This window comes from Sinohyriopsis cumingii, chromosome 1 (assembly GCF_028554795.1).
Source record: "Sinohyriopsis cumingii isolate HCF-2022 chromosome 1, ASM2855479v2, whole genome shotgun sequence".
Classification (NCBI taxonomy): domain Eukaryota; kingdom Metazoa; phylum Mollusca; class Bivalvia; order Unionida; family Unionidae; genus Sinohyriopsis; species Sinohyriopsis cumingii.
The window spans coordinates 90,296,170-90,318,998 of NC_142961.1; the positions used below are offsets into that span (position 1 = coordinate 90,296,170).

Consider the following 22,829-nt stretch of genomic DNA (forward strand, 5'->3'; position numbering starts at 1 on the left):
TTTACATCCAAGATATTATGGAGTTCCAATTTGCTCATACAGTCAGGAAGAGTATTTTGTACTGTTGGCTGCCAAGTCTTATCAGCGTAAAGTGTAATAAAAAGGTAGATAAAGCAGCCAATGCCGCCATGCAGTCACCTGTTTCCAGATGGATGATTCCATATACTGACGTATATAAATCTGTAAGTTCATCATCCTTAGCAGAACATGTGGAATGAAAACTTTCAAACTTAAGAACAGCAAACCCATTATTGGAGAGTGGCATCAATCTGAGAAAATCTAGAACTTTTTGACAAATTTTTACTCAGTCTTTAAGATTTTTACCATTATCTTAGTACACATTTTACATTTTAACTTCATTACTTTTCTCTTTCTTTTTGTACTTAATGTTTACATTTATTTATAATTCAGTTATACATTTTCAGGCTCTATCTTTAGGTCCACTGTTATGCTGGGGCACTATAAAATCTGCTATGTACATATATATTGCCAAATTGTGTTTTTCAAATGTCCTGTGAACATTTTGTATCAGATTAATGAGGCCAAACTATCGATGTGGTGTTATTGTCAAAGCTGTTAATAAAGGTCACCTATTGGACAGGTAGAAACTGTCCTTTATCCACAGATTATCTTTATATACAGGTAAATGGGCAATACTTTTTAGGTTTTAATGAGATTTCACACATTACATTCAAAATGTATATACAGGTAGATGGAGCTGAATTCAATCACAGACTAGACTGTACAAAGATGCAGGTGACAATAATTGATAATTCAGTAAAATCACTCTTTTTGCAGGCATGGTTGTGACAATTTTGAGAGCAGATATGGATACATTTGGTATCTCATACAAGCTGGCACCAATGTCTGACTACAATGTCAAAAATAAACAGATGTGTTTTCAGGTGAATGGAACATCAGATGCGCCAATCACTGTCCAGGGCTGTCTTCCAGATCTCACAGGTTTCCAGGTTTGTATGATCTGTTAAATAAAGGACTTAATCATTAAACACCCTTTATTATAACACTGTTCCTGTTATAAGGCCCTTCTTTGTAACACAATTCCTGTGATAAGGCCATTCATTATAACACTTTCTGTTCTAAGGCCTGTCATTATAACACCCTTCCTGTTATGCACTGGACATGGTCATGGATCCCATTTTATTAGGCGGTGGTAAGATAATATGACTTTGTGTTACAAATTTCACTATAAAACAGTCTCATTCCCGGGTGTATGCTCCTTCTGTCCCATGGACAGTGTAATAATGAGTGATTACTGTAAGAAGTGAAACCAGTTTATAAAGAACACTGGTGAAGCCACACATTCACCCTAATGGACAGATGTCCTTTTTATCAAAGTCTGAATTTATGGCCCCCATCTGGAAATATATTTGGCTTTATGGTGAAAAATAACAGCATTATGGTACAGTTGTTAACAAAGACAAATTGCACTATTTGCAATATATATATATATATATATATATATATATATATATATATATATATATATATATATATATATGAAATACAGTAAAAACTGAATTGAATGACCACCTGTAATTTATGACCTCAATTGTTTTGCATGAGTTGATTTTATTATATCAACACTGTCATGAGTTGATTTTATTATATCAACACTGTCATGAGTTGATTTTATTATATCAACACTGTCATGAGTTGATTTTATTATATCAACACTGTCATGAGTGACCACCTGCTGGTTGCAAAGTGACACTTCATATCGTGGAAGCCATTTCAAAGTTTGGGCAACTCATCAGGCATATTAAAAGTGTACATGTTCATATATAAAAAATACAGGAGTATTCAAAAAATAATTTAAGATTCAAATATTTGCCATTTGATATTTGAGTATTGATTTCAGAACTGCTCTATGTAAAAAAACTAATTTTGATTTCTTCTATACACTTAAGATCAAAATTTGGTAGGAACAGTCATTAGCACATACTCTACCAGAATTTATATAGGGTGGAACCCCTAGCAATGTGTGGCTTTTAATCGGGTGGAACCCCTCGCAATGTGTGGCTTTTAATCGGGTGGAACCCCTAGCAATATGTGGCTTTTAATCGGGTGGAACCCCTGGCAATGTGTGGCTTTTATAACAACCAGGTTGAAAAGTCTGTTTTTCATTTCTTCAGAATGACAGAGCAGATTTTTAAAAAAACAAAAGGAATGTTCCATTGATAATGCCAATGCCAATGCCAGAGTTATCTTCAGAGTGACTTCCATTGTAACCTGGTGGAAAACCTACAGATTATATACTATCTCCCATCAGATACAGCGATTCTTACTAATATGTTTTTATAAAAAAAACAACCTCCATTGAACAATGTTTTAACCAAAATTGGTTGACCATATTAGACCAGATTTTTTTTTGGTTGCTCAAACCTTAATGCCTTTCACAGTCATATTAAAGTTGACAATATATAATATCTAATTCAACTAAAGTTACTCAGAGTTGAAACGCAGTTACAGTATACAAGTTGACTCATATACAAGTTGACTCAAACAAGAAAGATTCTGATCTGCTGTTGCATAATGTGCCTGCAGATGAGAGTCTAATGTTGTTTGTTCTGCTGATTACTCCTAACAAACTGCACAGATTTACTGACTCATTATGTGACACCAGATCTGGGTCTGTGCAGTTTGCAGTTGGACTCATAAGCAGTTATATATAGTATACATGTCAGATACCACCAATTTCAACCAAATAGATGGAAATTGTCTGACAAGGGCATCTTTCAACAAATGTTACCTGACTTATTACTAGAAAAATTTGTCAGGTGAGTGATATCAGGTCTACTTCGGCCACATGTTTTAATTGTTGGCTTATTTCTAATAGATTATATTTTTGTGCACAATTCTTTTTACAAAAGATATACAAAAAATAAATGGTTTGGTGAAAAATACAGATGAGTTGGAATCAGATTAAGTTTGAATTTAAGTTTTTGTTTATTCTTGCTTTTCAGAAAGTTGGGTCGGATGTGGTGGATGGAGCTGCATGTGACACTTGGCAGAAAGTAGACATGGAGGGGGAGAAGAAGAACAAGTACACCATGTGGGTTGAATCTGATAATGGGCAACCAATCCGCTATGAGATGATGGGATACGACACACTCCTAGGATCTCACTATGACAAATATGTCATTGATTATTCAAACTTTGATAACACAGTTAAAATCCCAGTCACAGACTTTGAAGTACCATCAAGTAAGAGCTTGTCTTTGTTTTATGTCTAAATGACTATCCCACCCTCGATCAACTTTGGCATTGATAAAAGTTTTGATACATCTACAGACCACCACCACCATTGTCTGTTTTACTTCACAGAAGTTAATATCTTTAAGCATGTCATAAACAAAAGGTGACAAATGGATGCTTCATCTGTCATAAAGATGTTCAGTAATAGAAGATATTCATCCCACACATCTCTTAGTTTTTGAGAATCCAGTAGAAAGTTTTGTTTTGTGTTTGTTTTGGTATAAATCTAATGAAGATGATGCAGTCTAAATTGTATGTATGTGTATTCTATGTATGAGTCCAGTCTAACATCATGGACCTTTATCTGTCAGCACGCAATGTGCAGTGATGTATACATGTCGACACTGCTTATAGATTGATTATTCATCAGTATGTTCATTACAATATGAGAAGTTTGTATTGCAGGCAAGAGAAAAGCAAAACCTCCATATTTTAAAATGTACAACATTTATTGATTCTTAAGAGGATTTGTAATTTGTCTAAATGTTGAATGGGGACAAACTGTTTGGGAATGATTTTCCCTGCAGATGAATTATTCATGGGGATACATTATCCAAGGAGGAATTGTCCTAGAACCAGACCAAACTTGTTGGGATAATACTTTTTGGCAGGTTTATAGAAATGGTCAGTTTACATAGGTTTAGTTAGCATTAAATTTGCTTGATTGTGACCAAAATCTGTGACCTGGTATCGGGAAGTGTTAGAGGCTGTTACTGTGGACTGGTGTAGCAAAGTTCAGTGTATTGAAGTCTATTACTGAGAATAGTTAGATTTTTACATACTAGATATAGTTTCCATCATTATTCTTAGCAACATTAAGTTCATAGAAGCTGACAATTTTACAATATTTTGCTAAAAATTACTATGAAAAAAGAAGTTTCTATCTTCAAATACTTCAAGATAACTGTAAATTCACTTTTATCAGGGGTCGTGCTACCAGGCAAAGTGGGCGACTAAGTTGCCTAAAAAGTGTAAACTTCTCCTTCTTCTGTTAGGAAAGCAAAAACGACTTTGCCCTGTGATTTTTGTTTAGAGGAACATTGAATGACCATCCTTATTTTTTAGATGCTCCCTTGCCTTGGCTATATTAGTTCTAGTGTTATGTTATATATATTTCAAGGCAAAATGTACGCTTGAAACCATGAAATAGTTGGTGTTGATATGATTTATGCCAGCAAAACAAACTCTTGCACATTAACATGCATGTGTTTTGTTAGCTGATTGACCATTAACCATTTCCTGAGTAAGTTATCAACTATTACTGCCCAATTTCTGCAAGTTATCATTTGATGATAAAACATACTAACTTTGTGTTTCAAAACTTAAATTTATGTAAAAAGCAATTTGAGTTTTAAGAATAGAGTTGGTAACATGAATATTTTAACTGCTGTGTGTACATTATTTTCTTGATAAAAATCTGTTTGGAACTGTAATGGCGGATATCACTGTTCTGGGAAGTACCGTTTTATTAGATTGTCTCTTTTCGTAAACCATTGGGCAAATATATTCAGGAAAATATACAATTTGTAAGAAAGCAGAGACTAAATATTATGTTATTAAAGATTTAGCTTTAAAATGCAATTATGTAGGTCATATGGGACAATGGTATGTTGTAGAATTCGATGAGATGCTGTAAGGTCACAGTTGTATTCTGAGTTTATCTATATATCTATAAATATGTGTACTAATTTTTTTGAAAAATACAAAGAAAAAAACAACAAAACAGCAAAGCAAATACTATTTAACCATTGCCTAATGTTGCAGCAAGTACACAGACAAATAATAAAATCTTACATTTACAATCCTGTCAATGGACTGTTGTAACGAAGCTATAAAGTGAGTGGTTACATTAAGAAAATCCCTCTTTCCGAAAATAGATGCACTTACATGTTGGCTGTGTTGATTCGGTTGAAAAAAGGGTTTAGTTCATTCATATACTGACTTTAATTCTTCAGTGTGTTGTCTATGAACAGTTACGGTAAAGTTTTATTGGCAACAAAGAAATTAGGATGAACAGTATGATCTGAACATTGTGTGCATTTTCTATATGTACATGATGCAGGGGTTGTTTCAAAGAAGTTTTGAAATCTTTTCAAATGCTATTTTATAATGAACTTTCAGAAAGTAAAAAGAAAAAAAATCATTATTAAGGGTAGTTGATTAAGCATTTGTACTAACTTGCAATTACAATACTGTAATCTAGTTACTCAGTTAAAATTTGTTACAATTTATAACTTCTGTTCTTAAGTTGTATTGCCAAAATACAGTGAATATGAATGTGATAGTTTTCAAAGATGCACCAAATTTGTTTTCTTAACTGGTTTTGTTTTAAATGCCATACAAAGCAGAGCATACTGAGAGTTTTCTTTGTGATGCACCCATTGCTAATAACTCTAGTTACCAAAGAAAAGAAAATATTGATATCCACAAAATATTTCAATTCTGATTAATTTCGGTTTAGGTAATATACACATTTAAATATAGTTGTTAGTGAACAGGAGTTTATAAAATACCTTCACTTCCATGGCATAAGGAACTGTGATAACTCAGTTGACAGAGCATCAGACTCCTAATCCAAGGCTCCTGGGTTCAATACCTGCCCCAATCGGCTCAGGATGACATAATAATGTGTTATAAGTGCCATTAAAATTCCAAAATAAAAACAATTCATGGCATAACTCAGTATTTGGAAGCAGTATCGAATAAATCATTGAAACTACCTGTAGATCATAGTGACCTAGTTTTGGTATGCAAGGCACATTCTACCCTGGTTAAGCACACATGGTAACTTTTGTGGCAATAGATGACAAGGTTCTTTTTATTTCAGTCACATTTAGTTTGGTTTTGTAAATTTAATGCCCTTTTCAGCACATGAAAGGCTATAAATGGTGGACAGTATATTTGGTTGAGGAAGAACCAAGAAAGTCCCTGGAAAGAACAACTGACCCATGAGAAGTTACTGGCAAGTTTTCTCACATACTGGCATTGGCCGAACTAAGACTTGAACTCTTGCAGACAGATGCAGGATATGAGGGCTCAGTAAAGGCAAGCACATTAGAACACTCAGCCATTTAGTACCCCCCAATTTCCAAGCAGAGTTGGATAAACCCTAGAAAGACTGTCGCAGCAATCCAGTTGTATTACACACTGTCATAACAGAATGCATAAGAGGTCACAAAATTTCACATCCTGGACTTTAATGCAGTATTCCAGATAGAAAATGATCCTACCTTGTATCTGTGGGACAAAAAATTTGAGGTGGGACATAACAGGCTTGAAAATTGCACTCAGGTTGTCCATTATGCTCTTCATCATAATTTTTTTGATCTTCATTGAAGTGGGAAATGCTTTCATATGACCAATTTGAAGATATTTAAAATCTTAGTCTGGTTTTTGATCATTTGCACCTTATTCAGCAAGTGTATATGTATGTGGTGTTGATGTTGATTTTAGCCACTGTATTAGTATGGTTCCTGGGGCCCCAAGTGGCCGAGTAGTCTAAAGCGCTCACTGTTCTGGATCACTGCCATCTCACCTCTGCATGGGTTCGAGTCCAAGGCTCAGCTAGCGTGGGTACGTGGGAAAGCCTGCCAGTAGCTTCTCGTGGGTTGGTGGTTCTTCCCTGGGTTTTCCAGTATTCTTCCACAAGTTATACTGGCCGCCATGTATCGCCTATCTTGTGCTGAAAAAATGGCGTTAAACCTTGAACAACAACAACAAAGTATGTTTCCTGATCATTGGCACCTAATTTCATATGCAATGTTGATGTAGATTTTTGCCCCTGTTTTAGTCTGGTACCTGATCATTTGCACCTCATTCAGTAAGTATATATGTATGTGGTTTTGATGTAGATTTTAGCCACTCTGCTAGTCTGGTTGCTGGACTGCTCTAGTGGTCTAAGTGGTTAGTTCATCTGCCTTGGATGCTGAATGATGCAGGTTGCAACCCCGGTTGAGTCAGACCAAAGACTTATAAAAATGGAATTGCAACTGCGTGACTTGGCACTCAGCATTAGTGGTGGGTGTTAGGACTGGTCAGCCTGGTGTCAGGATAATGTGACTGGGTGGGACATGATTCTACATGTAAGCAGCATGATGCCGCAGTGATAGACATCACTATGGCTGCCACATTGCAGACATTGTAGTGATATGACTAAAATTGTTAAAGCTATGTTAAATATCAAATCACACACACAGACTAGTTCCTGATCATTTGTGCCTCATTTAGTAAGTGTTTATGTATGCAGTGTTGATCTTGATGTTTGCCCATATATTAGTCTGGTAGCCAGATGTGTCAAAATTAGCCCCAAATTAAACTCACTACGTATCTTAATCTTTGTTTCTAACATGGTTATGCAAAGTGAAGGACAGACAATTTTTAATACATGCATTCTAGTGCATACACACAACAAAAAAAACTAGCATTGCTTCTGTTGCATCTACTCAGCATACAGTGGACAGGTGCTAATAAAGGATGGTAGTTTATAAATCCCTTTTCTCAAGCTTACTTACTAATTTTATCAACATTGAAGGGTCACCAGCTAATAAAATGCAGTATTTTATAAATCCCTGTCTCAAGTTTACTTACATATTTCACCCACATATTAGGGTCACCTGATAATGAAGGACATTATTTATAAATCTCTTTTCTCAAGTTTACATTTATATTTTATCTACATATAAATGAAAACTGTCCATAAAGCACAATTATTTGTGTTCCCTTCATAGACAACCCTCATTGTACTGCATCTTTTCTAAGTCAAAGTAAGAAATATGAATCATTATAAATGTTCATCAAGTTGATAGATTATACCCTACTTTACAGATATGACCTGTGGTGGATTTCCAGGCCCTGGTGTTGCTGAACACCATATTCTGATGAATCCAATGAAGGAGTACATCCATAATAGCAAGGAACACATCCGTGAGATGTTTGAGCACTTTAAGAACACACACAAGTCAAACTATTCCTCTGAGAAAGAGCATGCCCAAAGGAAGCATATTTTTACACACAATGTCAGGTACTGAAATACTGCATATGTGTAGCATATTTTTTTACATAAAATGTCAGGTACTGCAATATTGCATGTGTGTAGCATTTTCTTTACATGCAATGTCAGGTACTGCAATATTGTATATGTGTAGCAATTTTTTTTTACACACAATGTCAGGTACTGCAATATTGTATATGTGTAGCATTTTGTTTTACACACTATGTCAGGTTCTGCATTAATCCATATATGCAACATTTTTACACACAATATCAGGTACTGCAGTATTGCATATGTGTAGCATTTTTCCACACACTTTCAGGTACTGCAGTATTGCATATGTGTAGTATATTTTTACAGTGTCAGGTACTGCAGTATTTCATATCTATAGCAAGGCTGCAGTTGCTCTCAGATTTGTACATAATGCAATACTTCTAAAAAAAAGTTATACTATGCCAATAGCATGTGGCTTTAGAGCAGTTTAAAAAAGATCTACTTATCATTTGTCTCAAAAAGCCAGCAGGCCCCAAGTACAATTGACACACAGAAAAAGATGGGTCTTTGTAAGATTTTGACAGGCCTCGAGAATAAAGCTGTCCCTTTTTTTAGAGCACTGACATGCTATGTCAGATTTCCTGGTTTTATTATAGCTAACTGTTGTAGTCACTTTAATAAAGTGTAAAAAAATGTTTTAATACAGTACCTTGAAAGGGACCATTTGTTGGTGATTGTAAAGTTAAACTTTTTGTATCCAACAGTTGCATTATTCCAACAGGTCAGCGCTGTACATTATGTTTGCCAGATTCCCAGATACTGAAAATAATTGTCTTGAATCTCTACATAAAAAGCATCTTAGCAAATGCATTATAACAATTAGAAAATTTAATAAAAGTAACCTACTTTCTAGATACTCTATTAGTTTAGATAAAATGTGGATTTTTATCAAATGCACATTTTCAGGTCTAGCATTGTACAAGGGGAATTATATTGTATAAAACCTGGGATGTTTTACAATATTGGTTTTCCTTTAAATGTCTATGGCAACAATTCTGAAAACATGAAACTTTGAAAGTTCAAATCAGAAGCCTAGAAATTATTTGCTAATATTCCATTTTGTGTATTCTGCAAATCATGTGCATTTTTTTACCTTATTATTGTAGATTCATCCACTCTAAGAACAGACAAGGTCTGGGATATACACTGGCTGTCAACCATTTTGCTGACAAGTCTGACACTGAAATGAAGTATCTCCGTGGTTACAGATATTCCCCAGGGGACCATGGAGGCCTGCCTTTTGACAAGAGCAAATACAATGCAAAAGACATGCCTGATCAGTTTGACTGGAGACTGTATGGTAAGGCCAAAGGAGTTGATAATTGTCTTCATTTTTGTCAATTATAGTCTTAGTTTGAGTCATTGACATCACTCCCATCAATGTAAGGCCAAAGGAATTTATACTTGTTTTCATTTTTGTCAATTATAATCATAGTTTGAGTCTGTGACATCACCCTATCGATGATTTTTCATCTAATTTTGACAGGTGATGTCAAAGCCAATTACCCTTTGTAGAGTCCAAATGATGGTTGACCTTAAAGTCAATTGCCCATTTATAAAGTCCAAGTGATGGGTGACATGAAAGTCAATTGCCCATTTGTAAAGTCCAAATGATGGGTGAAAAAGTCAATTGCCCATTTGTAAAGTCCAAATGATGGGCAACATCTAAGCATTTGTAAAGTCCAAATGATAAGTGATATGAAAGCCAGTTGCCCATTGCAGAGTCCAAATGATGGGTGACATGAAAGCTAGCTGCACATTGTACAGTCGAAATAACGGGTGACATGAAAGCCAATTACCCATTGTAGAGTCCAATGATGGGTGACTTCCAGATGATGGGTGAAACAAAAACCAATTGCCCATTGGAAAGAGCAGATTTTACCACACCAACAATGTAGTGTTGCTTGCAGCCAAATGTTTCACAACAGTAAGATCCATGAAAATGTGCCAATGCAGAAGTTGTTAGCTCTGTTATTTATCTTTATGTCAGGTAATTAGTACATATCATCTCATTTATGCAGTCTCTGTTAGACTCTTTTTGCTATGTTGTCTCGAAATCTAAAAATTATTAATAAATTGGAGTAGACAGCTATGGGAAAGAGAAATTGCTGAACATAGGCTAAATTAATAATGAAACATGTACAAATGTAGACAGATGCCATATTTACTCATGAAGCTGCACAGACCCTGATCTGCTTGCAAAATAGTCTATGTTGTTTGCAAGTTGGATCTGACTTATAAACAAGGGTATCGTATTTGCCTCTGCAAGGAATACATATCCATGGATCCTTGGTTATGATATTTTTACCAGCAGTATGTGGGTTTTTCAATAGGCATATGGTTCTGATGTCACCTATTGGCAGAATTACATCAGAAACCTGGGGACAAAAGTGGCCCTTGCTAGCTTTTTTATTATATTATGGCAGCAGCTTTTGCAAACGGTGTGACATTAATATCTTTTGCTGAGGATGGCAAGATCAGTGTTAGGATTCTGTGTTGAAGTCTTGTGTTAAGGATGGCAACATCAGTGTTAGGACTCTGTGTTGAAGTCTTGTTTTAAGGATGACAGCATCAGTGTTAGGACTCAGTGTTGAGTCTTGTGTTAAGGATGGCAGCATCAGTGTTAGGACTCTTTCTTAAAGACTTGGGTTAAAGGTGGCAGCATCAGTGTTAGGATTCGGTGTTAAAGTCTTGTGTTAAGGATCTCAGCATCAGTGTTAGAATTCTTTGTTGAAGTTTTGTGTTAAGGATGGTGGCATCAGTGCTAGGATTCAGTGTTGAGGTCTTCTGTTAAGAATGGCAGCATCATTGTTAGGACTCTGTGTTGAGGTTTTGTGTTAAGGATGGCAGCATCAGTGTTAGGACTCTTTCTTAAAGACTTGGGTTAAAGGTGGCAGCATCAGTGTTAGGATTCAGTGTTAAAGTCTTCTGTTAAGGATGGCAGCATCAGTGTTAGGATTCAGTGTTAAAGTCTTCTGTTAAGGATGGCAGCATCAGTGTTAGGATTCAGTGTTAAAGTCTTCTGTTACAGATGGCAGCATCAGTGTTAGGATTCAGTTTTAAAGTCTTGTGTTTAGGATCACAGCATCAGTGTTAGAATTATTTGTTGAAGTTTTGTGTTAAGGATGGTGGCATCAGTGCTAGGATTCATTTTTGAGGTCTTCTGTTAAGAATGGCAGCATCATTGTTAGGACTCTGTGTTGAGGTTTTGTGTTAAGGATGGCAGCATCAGTGCTAGGATTCAGTGTTAAAGTCTTCTGTTAAGGATCGCAGCATCAGTGTTAGGATTCTGTGTTGAAGTTTTGTGTTAAGGATGGCAGCATCAGTGCTAGGATTCAGTGTTAAAGTCTTCTGTTAAGGATAACAGTATCAGTGTTAGGATTCTGTTGAAGTCTTTTTTTGAAAGCATCAATGTTAGAATTCTTCGTTGACATCCTGTATTAAGGATGGCAGCATCAGTGTTAGGATTCCAGGTCTTGTGTTAATGATGGTATCATCAGTGTTATAATTCAGTATTAAAGTCTTATGTTAAGGATGACAGCATCAGTGCTAGGATTCAGTGTTAAAGTTTTGTATTAAGGATGGCAGAATCGGTGTTAGGATTCTATGTTGAAGTTTTGTGTTAATGATGACAGTATTAAGATCGTATGTTAAATATTTTATTATGAATTGCAGCAACAGTGAGACAGGTGCTGTATTAATGAAGGCATCATCAGTGTTGAAATTCTATGTTAAAGTCTTGTGTTAAAGTTGTCTGCATCAGTGTTTAAATTATGTGTTAAAGCTGCAGCATTAGTGTCAAAAGTTCTGTGTTAAAGATTGCAGCATTCATGTTAAGATTCTTTGTTAAAGTCATATATTAAAATTTGTGTTGTATTAAAAATGATACCATCAATGTGTTTTCTTGGTTAAATGATGGCAGAATCAGTGTGTTAGGTCTTGTGTTAAGGGTGGCAGCATCAGAGTGTTAATTCTTGTGTTAATGATGGCAGCATTAGTGTGGTGAACATTTTTGTTAAATGATAGCAGCATGAGTGTTAAGATTTGTTATTAAAGTCTTGCATTAAAATGGCAGTATCATTGTGTTAGATCTTGTGTTAAAGATGGCAGCAACTATGTGTTAGATCTTGTGTTAAAGATGGCAGCATCAGTGTGTGAGGTCTTGTGTTAAAGATGGCAGCATCAGTATGTTAGGTCTTGTGTTAATGATGGCGGCATCAGTGTCTTAAGTCTTTTATTAAAGATGGCATTAAGGATGGCAGCATCCTTAATACATTTGTCTTGTAAGTCTGGCACTCTAAAAACTGACCACTGTGGTGACCTATACACTATATAACACCATAATGTAGTTGTGTACTAATATAAAGTGCCTATGGTACAATGCAACTTTTCTTAAACAGCCAGCAAAGGAAACAGATAATTCTGGTTGGATCAGGATAGAGGCTACTGCAGGGAAGTCAAATATATGAGGAAATTGGTAGGAGAACAAATTAGAATAGACTGGTTGGATATGACAGGAGATGTTCTTAGAGAGTTGACTGTTAATGGAGTTTATACTACATTTATTTATTACAATATTTATTTATGTGTATTATGTTTATGTATCATTCCTTATTTGTTTTTTATTAAATTGCATTGTGAAAGAAAGAAAGCTAGTCTTAGTAAATAAAAAAATTCAAAAATTGGAGACAGACACACAAAGGCAAACAAGGGCTGAGAGAGGAAAGAAAAGGGTCGGTTGTGAAAGAATGTTAAGTATTTTACCTTAATGTTAGTACATTACTTTTCTTTCGACTTCCCTAACAGGAGCAGTGACACCTGTTAAGGACCAGGGTGTGTGTGGATCTTGCTGGAGTTTTGGGACAGCAGAAACCATTGAAGGGGCTTACTTCCTTAAGGTGAGTCTGGCAAATACAGTTTGTAACTGTTAGGGAGATACACTGTTTAACAGTTTTGTATTTAAATAATGTTTGTAACAGTTTGTAATTGAATACAGCTTGTAACAGTTTGTAGTTGAATACGGTGTGTACAGTTAGGCTGTTAAATTGTCCAGCAGTTAGGCAAACAGGAGCAGTGACACCTCTTAAGTACCAGGGAGCATGGGGCACCTGCAGCATTATATTTGGGGGTGGGGGTGGCAAACATGTAAGCCAAAACATGTTTAGAGTTGAAATCCTGGATAAGTGCTCTCCCCCCCCCCCCCCCATGTGTGCGTGCCCATGCCAGGGAGTGTGTTAATCTCGCTGGGGTTTTAGGATAGCTAAAACCATTGAAGGGCTGACTTTCTCCAGGCAAGTTAGTTGACTTCAGGGTGTAACAGTTGGTAGTTAAAATATAGTGTGTAACAGGTTGTAAGGAAATACATTGTGTAACAGATAGGTAAATGCAATGTGTAACAGGCTAATACACTGTGTAACAGATAGGCTACTGTTTAACAGGTAACATTCTGGCCATGCAGTAACAATTAAATTACATGTCACATGGGTCATGTATGCGCATTTAATCATTTTAAATTAAATATAAATTGTTCTTTTAAAATCTAACACTAATGTCCTTTAACGAAAGTTTATTAAATACTGATTTTTGAATGTTCTAAACTTTAACTGTCAACTAGAAACTTCCAGACAAAATTTATCTATTGCTATGGACTTTTAGAATGGTGACAGTGTACTAAACTTGGGTCAAAATAAGAGCATGTCAAGTAGAATCATGACAATAGAGGGTAGTATGAATTTGTTTATCAGTATGTAGAGTTTTCATTGTGACATCACAGCACATGACATTCAGTCTGGATTGTACTGGATCACACCTTGAGGTTCATGTCTATGTACTTGAACATCTATTTTGCTGTATGCAACTCTTGGGGCATCTAAATAATGACTTTCCAAAAGAATATGGATGTATGCAAAACCCAAATGAAGCAAATACTTGCCACTTAAAGGTATGTAGAATCAAATTCTAAAAAATGGCACCCATTACTGAAATAGTGTTGAATGCCTACATGACCCGTGTGACTTGTTCGATAGGCTTGTCCAGTGTGTAACAGTTAGGCTACTGTGTAACAGTTAGGCAATTTGTAACAAAACTAACATTTAGGCAAGTACCATCTTTACCCATGTAAACCTCACCCTTGATAACTCACACCCTGGATAATAATGCAGGGTCAGGCATGGATCCCCATTGTTTTCTTCTAAAAACTACCAAAGAAATTGGCCACTATTTATTGAACATAAAGACAATCTTGATACTCTTAGGTTCAGGAGTTTTATTCATATGCTTCTTGAACAAATGGTCATGGGTTGAGAAGTGACATCACTGTACACTAAAAGCATGATTTGTCTCAGGTGAAAGTGGTGAAAAAAACATTTTCTTTCAAAATGCATAGTATTACCAACTCAAACTTTATTAAATCAGAGAGTAATTATTGTATGGTAGATAAATTTATAAGATACAGTATCAAGGCTTGTAATATAATTATAGGTTACTGCATTTGTATGGGAAAATAGGAACGAGTTTTTCGGAATGAATACTGCACGAACTTGTGAGTGCAGTATATCCTTCCGACCAAACAAGTTCCTATTTTCCCATACAAATGCAGTAACCTTTTTATCATATGCTCATCTTTTTTATTCAACCTAAGGTTTAATTATATACACAAAATACGCTACAAGAAACAATATAATTAATGAATGCCGTATTCCAAACTAAATACACAAGCGCATATTTGACATTACAAAATGACATCATTATTATTGCGCGCATAGCTCCGCCCAGATAAATTTGAACTTAGTCACGCGGTCGACAAAACTTTCGAAAGAAAATGGCGTGTCTAGTTAAAATTGAAATTTGCAGTCATATTGTGAATGAATGCACATTGCAGCGACTTTTCCATTTGATCTGGAGTGAATATATTTTGGTATTGTGTTTCGATTTGACTAAAGTTTGTGATTTTGGACTGGATTCATCTGTGCAAATTATACATGAAATACATCGGATTGAAGTGGCACGGGAGAAGTGTGTTTACGTCTGCAAATGTGTTTTTGTTTCTGTCACTGAATGTTTGAAAACATAACTTGGGGAAAATATGAAGTCTTTCAATTGCAATTTTCAAAAAGACGCTATGGAATTTAATGTGTATTTCATTTTGAGTGCAGTAAGGAGGATGCAATTGCACTTATCATCGAAATTACAGCACACTTTCAAAATGTGTGATCCAGATTGAAAACCTATGACATGGCTCATGTAATTCGGATTTGCAGAATTAAGAAAAAACAGTTTGAGGAAATTCAGGATGTAAAACTGTAAGTATATTTTATTTTGCCTTTCTTATCACCAGCTAAAGAAAACAGTATATGCCTTGTTATTTGTAAGGACCAAATCCGTCATTTATACAAGGTAGCTAGCCTAAATCCGTAACATTGTATCAACGCAAAATGTCAAGACATCTGGGGTTTTTTGCAGTCCACGAAACATATTTTAGTTCATTCAGAAACAAATAAACAACCACAACGTAAAGAACCTCTTACGCGAGTGTACATGATTTGTTTACAAATCAAAAGTGCTGGTGTCTGAGTCCATTGTTTAGTTACAAAATAAAATAAAGTAGTTCGTTTATTCACGTGAATGCTATATGTGTATTATCGTGCGCGTTCAGTATCGGGGAATATTGAACGATTCTGTCAATGTAAAGTTAAAGGGGGAAAAAATTGAGCATATAATAATAAGAGAAATTCAACCAGCATCACTCTTGATAAATGTAAGAAATTGAAGAGTTGCTGAAAAAAATGTAAAGAACAAGCTATCATGTATACTTCCTTATAAGTCAAACTGCAAACAACAAAGATCCTGATTTGCTGTCACATAACATACCAACAGATCAGGGTATATATGTTCTACTGATTACTTTTATCGACCTGCACAGACCTAGATCTGCTGGTGCATTATGCAAAGGCAGATCTGGGTCTATGCAGTTTGCAGTTGGATTCAACTTATAAGCGAGTATATACAGTATAAAGACTCCGGTATTGTAAATATACCAATTTTATGTTCTTTCAGACTCAGATATTTTTGCTTTCAGACTGGCATGCTGGTACGTTTGTCCCAACAGGAGCTGATTGACTGTTCCTGGGGAGAAGGAAACAATGGCTGTGATGGAGGTGAGGATTTTCGCTCCTACATGTGGATTATGAAGAACGGAGGCCTTACCTCTGAGGAGGAGTATGGACAGTATCTTATGGCGGTAATTATAATTTTTTGCCATCTTCCCTACTACCGGCAGAGTTGGGTTGCCAGACCCTGCAGCTTATGTTTCTAGAAGTTCATGGATCCAAATGTCTGGGTTTTCTAGCTCATGTCACCATAAGGTCTAGTAACTTATTCATCATGCTTTGTTTGTCATCCATCCATTAATAAGTAACACTTTGGAGTCCATATTGCTGATCTGATTTCAGTCAGACTTGGAATATTGGACTTATATCATCAGCATTTATGACAAGTTCAAAAATAAGAAAGATCCATGCATGACTAGAAGATAATCTTTAATCTGATTGGCTGACTTTGTTACCAATCTATAAGCCATAATTCTGATTGGCTGATTTTGTTGAAATGAGAATATGGTTTTACATCATATAGGTTTTAGATGGGTTTAATAATGTGTATTAATAGAGTGATCTTGTATTTGATTGGCTGACCTTGTTACAACTCTAGAGGCTTTATTTCTGATCCAGTTTCGATAAAACTTGTGAATGTATGCTTATATCATCAGTATATTCTGCAAGTTCAGTAATGTGTGAGATACATGCATATTAACGAGGTAACTTTGCTTCTTATTGGTTGATCTTCTTACCTCTCTAAGGAAGCTATATTTCTTATCCAGTTTTGATCAAATTAAGAATGTATGCTTATCTCGTCAAGATCATGGATAATATCAATAATGAGCAAGATCCACACATATTAATGAGGTGATCTTGCATCTGATTGGCTGATTTTGTTGCCACTCTGGAAGTCATATATTTTATATGATGATCAATATCTTGTACAAGTTTGATAATGGCTGGGATCTTTAATCAGGTGATTGACTGAACTTGCTCTCAGACTTAATCAAACTTGGTACATATGTTTAAGTGAACAAGATCCTGGATAAGTACAATTGTGAGCAAGATCTGTTCATTTTAATAAGATGATTTTGCATTTAGCTGGCTGAGCTAGTCAATATTTTAGCAAGTCTATTTCTGATCATTCTTTAATAAAACTTGGTCAATCATGAAGATGTATAATATTTTCTATTCTGAAGAAGATCTATGCATATTAATTGGTGATCTTGTATCTGTTTGACTTACCTTGTTACACTCTGGATATAGTAAAATACCATTTAAGCCTGCTCAGTGAAATGGTCAACTGTAATACTGGTGAGCAAAATAAGGCCCAATTTGGCCTCTTGTTTAGTGCTTTTGCTCAAAATAGATGAGTCCCAAAAAAAAGTTGAGAGAAAAATTTGAATTTAATTTTCGTGTTTCTTAGGTGGGTTTTGGTGTTAAAATAGTGTCTGAAAGTTATAGATTATTGTTTCTCAGTCTTTATGATGAGTTTAAGCTGTGTAAAATGAAATCCATCATTCTGTTTTTTGCTTTGATGCAGTGTCATAAAGTCCAAGTTTCTCAAGGGAATGCATTTTTCATCAGTGTTCAGATTTGCATTCAATACTTTTGTTAAAACTTCCATAAAGATTTTATTCAGCTATTCTCTGCATTGACCATGCTGATTCTGCATCTGCATTGCAGTGAGGTTGAGGAGATGACAGTTACCCATGTTAATATGGTATTTGCAGCATATGCAGAGAATAAAATGTTCCTCCTTGGTCCTGTGTTTAACAAAGTCAAACTCAGTCATGCAGAAATTCTGAAATTTAGTTTTGCTGGACTTCACTCATTTTGTGCAGTCTATCATTGTTTGAATTACATCTGCATTTTGACATTTTACTCTCAAAAATTTACTATTCCAACTCCCAGAATAATCATTTTTTTGTATTGTAAATAGAGAGCAAAATTAAGTTTCAAATAATTGTTGCCACTGATTACAACCTTGCCCCAAATATTTAAAAAAGATAGCTTCAGCATGTTCCATCCAAGCAAATGATGTGTAAAAATTTCTGATGATCCAACTTGCATCTCTATGATTTACCTAACTTCAAAATTAGTGGACTGTTATACTTCATGTACTTGAGGTAAACTATGCAGATGAGCTTAACGGACTCTTCCACAGCAGTGCTGAAAGATAGTGCAAAACAAAATCACTCAAACTTTTGTTAGGCAGTTAAGTAAATTGTAGGGGTTGTTGTTTATTTCAGATTAACTTGTCTTTTTAGTCACCTCTGTGACAAATAAAACTGCTATGTAGTGATAGTTTTCCATAAGCATGACTGTTTACTGTTTATACAAGGTAAGGTTTTGGGCATATGTTATGGTGGCAACAAAGGTTTATCTGAATCTTTCTCTTTTTATTTTTGGTAAAATTTACTGGAAATTCTTTATAAACATGGCTGTGTCGGAGTTTTGTGAGTAAAAGAATCATGTTTCTCACTGGATATGCCCTGGCAGCTATGCATTCAGTGAGCAACTGAGCATGTGATTACAAACAGCTGCATCAATAACCTGTTTAGAATAATGTACTGTGTTATAAACATTAATATGGACCTTTCATCACTGATGTTTGGAAATAGATCTTTGTTATTACAAGTGATGAATATTTATACAGAAAATATGCTTTGCCATGTTTCTCATAATTAATTCATTTTTCTCCAATTAATTTTTTTAATATTTAATCCAGTTATTACTCTTTATCTGATGTTGAATTAAAAAAATTATAATTTTTTTATTATCTTAGTGGACAGAATTTAGACATATTTTACTAATTGTCTTTTTTTGTGTTAAAAATGGTTAGAAATTGTATAGAGTGGTTACAATAAATTATAAATATAATGGAAGCCACTTAGAAAGTATTTTATGAGCAGGTGCTTTTATATGGTTGTGACCAGCTAGATTTCACTTTGTGTTAATATAAATATTTTAAAACTGAAGTTAATATAAACTTTTAGAGGAATAATCTTCAGAAATCTTACGCATCATATACTAAAACATACATTCCATTCCTTGTCTGAATTATAGTAAACTCAGTATTTGTATGCCCCATCATGACAGTGGTAGGGGCATATTTTTTATTTTTGGCCATTAGTTTATCCAGTCAGCCAGCTATAAATCTCTACATCATACTTTGCTTAGAATTGGCATTTAGGTCAGTTTTCAGGCAGTTTGGTGGGTCATCTGTGTTCCTTGATCACATTTCTGCATGGTTTTTACAATCCTAAAAAAGCATTGAATTTTAGGGGTTTACTCATAAAAAATGTTTAGTTTGTTGAAAATTCTCTTTGAAAGTGTTTCCCAAGCTTCTTGAATTTATCTGAGGGAATATAAAACATTAAAAAAATGATTATGATATATCGCTTTCTAAAAAGGAGTTTTTGTTACATATTTTCGAAAAATTGAAAAGAAAATGTAATAAAACCGGGTCGATACAAGACCTGGATATTTATCATATGGAGTGGTGTCCCTTTACTGTAATGGCTTGATATTTGTGTTCTTTTATTTATGCGTTGATAAACAAAGTAACACACAGAAAAGCATACAGAGAAAGTTCAAACATATGGATATGGTACAGAAGAGAATATGCCTTCTTGAAGACTTTAGGAGCCATCAAAATACAAGCTTCTGAATTTGCACAAACCATGTTCTGCAAGTAGTTTATCTATCAATTATGGATATAGTGCTCAAAGCTTTGACTTGTGTACTTTGAAATAACATGGATGGTGCAGTATTCATGTTTTTAAAATAAAAAAATCCTTATGACTTCTTCCATATTATTATTTTGTTTACATTTTCAGGATGGGTATTGTCACAGTGATAAGGTTAAGCCAGTTGTCAACCTACAAAACTATGTCAATGTGACTTCCGGTGACCTTCAGGCCCTCAAGTTTGCAATCTACCACCAGGGACCCATTTCTGTGGCAATTGATGCAGGTCACAAGTCCCTCTCCTTCTATGCAAATGGTGTTTACTATGAGCCAAAGTGTGGTAAGAAATTTGTTCTAATTTTGTTCATAATCAAATATCAGGCCTCATGCTGTCATAGAGAGCCAAGGGCACAAACAATTTCGCTTTCATATATGTACATTCAAGAAGTGCCTCATATCTTGTTCATAAATGTGGTTGCTGTATTAAAGGTGACTCGGACTTTTTTGTCTGCATACATTTTTATTATTTTTAAGTGAATAATTCACCCTTGTCAAAATGAAAAATTATATTTAAAATGGTATCACTTCACTCGGGTAGAGTTATTTTATTCCCAATCCATAACCCTTTTGAATATCATGAATATATCTCAGAGAAATCACTATTCATGGGGCAGATTATTTTGTTGGAAATATTTTTATATATTGTTCTGGCATATGGTAATTAAGTTATCATTCAATTGTGATTTGGTTAATTTTTCTTCATTGAATTAGGGTTGAAACTTTGATAGAATTGATTTGTGCACAATTTTCATTCTTTAGTAGACAATGTCATTCAATATTTGTACTATCACAAACTTTCTTATTTATATCTATGTCTGTAGGTAACAAGCCAGATGACCTTGACCATGCAGTTTTGGCAGTTGGTTATGGGTCACTGAATGGGAAGGCATATTGGCTCATCAAGAATTCTTGGTCCACATACTGGGGAAATGATGGTTATGTCCTCATGTCACAGGAAAACAACAACTGTGGTGTTGCCACCAACCCCACCTATGTCATCCTTTAAATGCAGCATTGTAAAGTCTTGATCAAGATGCTAGACAGAAGTCTCTGTGATACGTATTTACCTTCAAAATGATACTTTAATAAATTTGTTGCATTCTTTCAGTGCCTTTGTCAAAATCAATGATGATTGATGAGGTATTTTATTTCTTTTATATCTAATGAAAAAATTACATAAATTAAAAAAATACAAATGTTGAAAGTAAAAAAGTTTAGTTTACTTAATAATGTTAATCTAAGTTGTGACTCCTAATGAACATCATTTGCAATAACTGAAGCATTGATGAATGTCCAGAATATAGAGCAAATCTTTATTATTTGGGTGGTGTTTAAGGGGTTAGGGACCTCTACTCCTTACATTGGTCAACCAGGATGACCTTATTGGCTTGACTTTTAACTGGACTATTTATTTTGGGCTTTGTCCACTTGGAGAAAATGATATCGTGGTGTTTTGCAACATGAAGCACACAGAGGATAAAGAAAATGCTGTATCTTTTTCATCAGTGGACAAGGGCTTTACAAATATTCTTTTGAATGAAAACATTGAACCACAAGGTGACTTTTGGTTAGCTTATAAATAATATTCTTATCGATAATACTCTTAGACTTGATTCATGTGCTGCATTATTTAACGTGTTAAAACTTTAATCCTTTTGTTAAAGTGGAATTGTAGTTTGTAAATTTTCTCTGGCATTATCCTTTGTGTAGTTTTACATTTCAAAGTTCTGTCTACCAGTAGAATTATAAAATTTCAGTTGTATCAATGATAGAACTGCATGGAACTGTTGTACATTTCAAAGCTAGGGAAGCATATTCATGTAATGACTAAAACTGACTTTATCTGGAAAGATGCTTGTATTGTACAGGTTTTTGCTTCATGTGTAGTAATTTAAGAAATAATGTCCAGCACATTTGTACTTTCTTAAAAAGGTAGTTTCATGAAAAATGTTTAGTATGATAAAATATGTGTACATCTCCTTCCATCATTTTACCTCATACAAACTAGCACATTGGATACATGTGTAGTATTTTGTTGTATTTCAGGGATGTAATTCCACTGCACTGGGGATTGCCTTTGCATTTATTTAATCAAAATGTTGGGTAAGGTTGCATTGCATCTGCTTTTGACAAGATAATACATTTTAACAGACGTATGTTTTTATGTTTTGTTCTTAAATACTGTAGTTTCAACAATGTTTGTGGCAGGTGCCAATTATCATCGATTTTATTGTTGCCCAGACCACCAAAGACTCAATAAAAAATTTGCCACATATGATGAAGAAACCCACTCCTGCCATTTTCTTTCTGTGTTTCATTCATAGAGGTCAACAACGCTTTTTGATAATTCATCATTTCTGCAATCTGGCAATACAAAAATAACTTTTACATGTGTTTGTTATATATTAACCCATCCCAAAAAAGGATGATGAAACATTTTTATTGCTTTAATGAATACATAATTGTACTGCATCTGGTAGATGTAATTTTTTCACTCTCTGCCTTAAATTGATATGTTGTGAATGTTGTAAGAAGTAAAGATAGAGGGAAATGTGAGAAAACATAAGGTATTTAAACACTAGTATTACTGAAATAAAAGAAAGAAGGATAAAATATACTGCAGTAAAATGTATCTTTAGAGACCACCTCTTCTGCCAACAA

General features: G+C 34.8%; 1 protein-coding gene across 1 annotated transcript in view; it reads left to right on the top strand.

The window, feature by feature from the left end:
* LOC149807324 (digestive cysteine proteinase 1-like) overlaps positions 1 to 22,556 on the top strand; it is a 37,916-nt gene extending 15,360 nt beyond the window's left edge. The window contains exons 3-10 of the mRNA XM_089965366.1: positions 799 to 971; positions 2,988 to 3,228; positions 8,104 to 8,299; positions 9,430 to 9,623; positions 13,130 to 13,221; positions 16,401 to 16,562; positions 20,259 to 20,448; positions 20,990 to 22,556. Coding sequence (XP_089821492.1) covers positions 799 to 971; positions 2,988 to 3,228; positions 8,104 to 8,299; positions 9,430 to 9,623; positions 13,130 to 13,221; positions 16,401 to 16,562; positions 20,259 to 20,448; positions 20,990 to 21,174 — 1,433 coding nt within the window. The 3' untranslated portion in view covers positions 21,175 to 22,556. The remainder of the gene's footprint in view (positions 1 to 798; positions 972 to 2,987; positions 3,229 to 8,103; positions 8,300 to 9,429; positions 9,624 to 13,129; positions 13,222 to 16,400; positions 16,563 to 20,258; positions 20,449 to 20,989) is intronic.
* Positions 22,557 to 22,829: the final 273 nt, after the last annotated feature.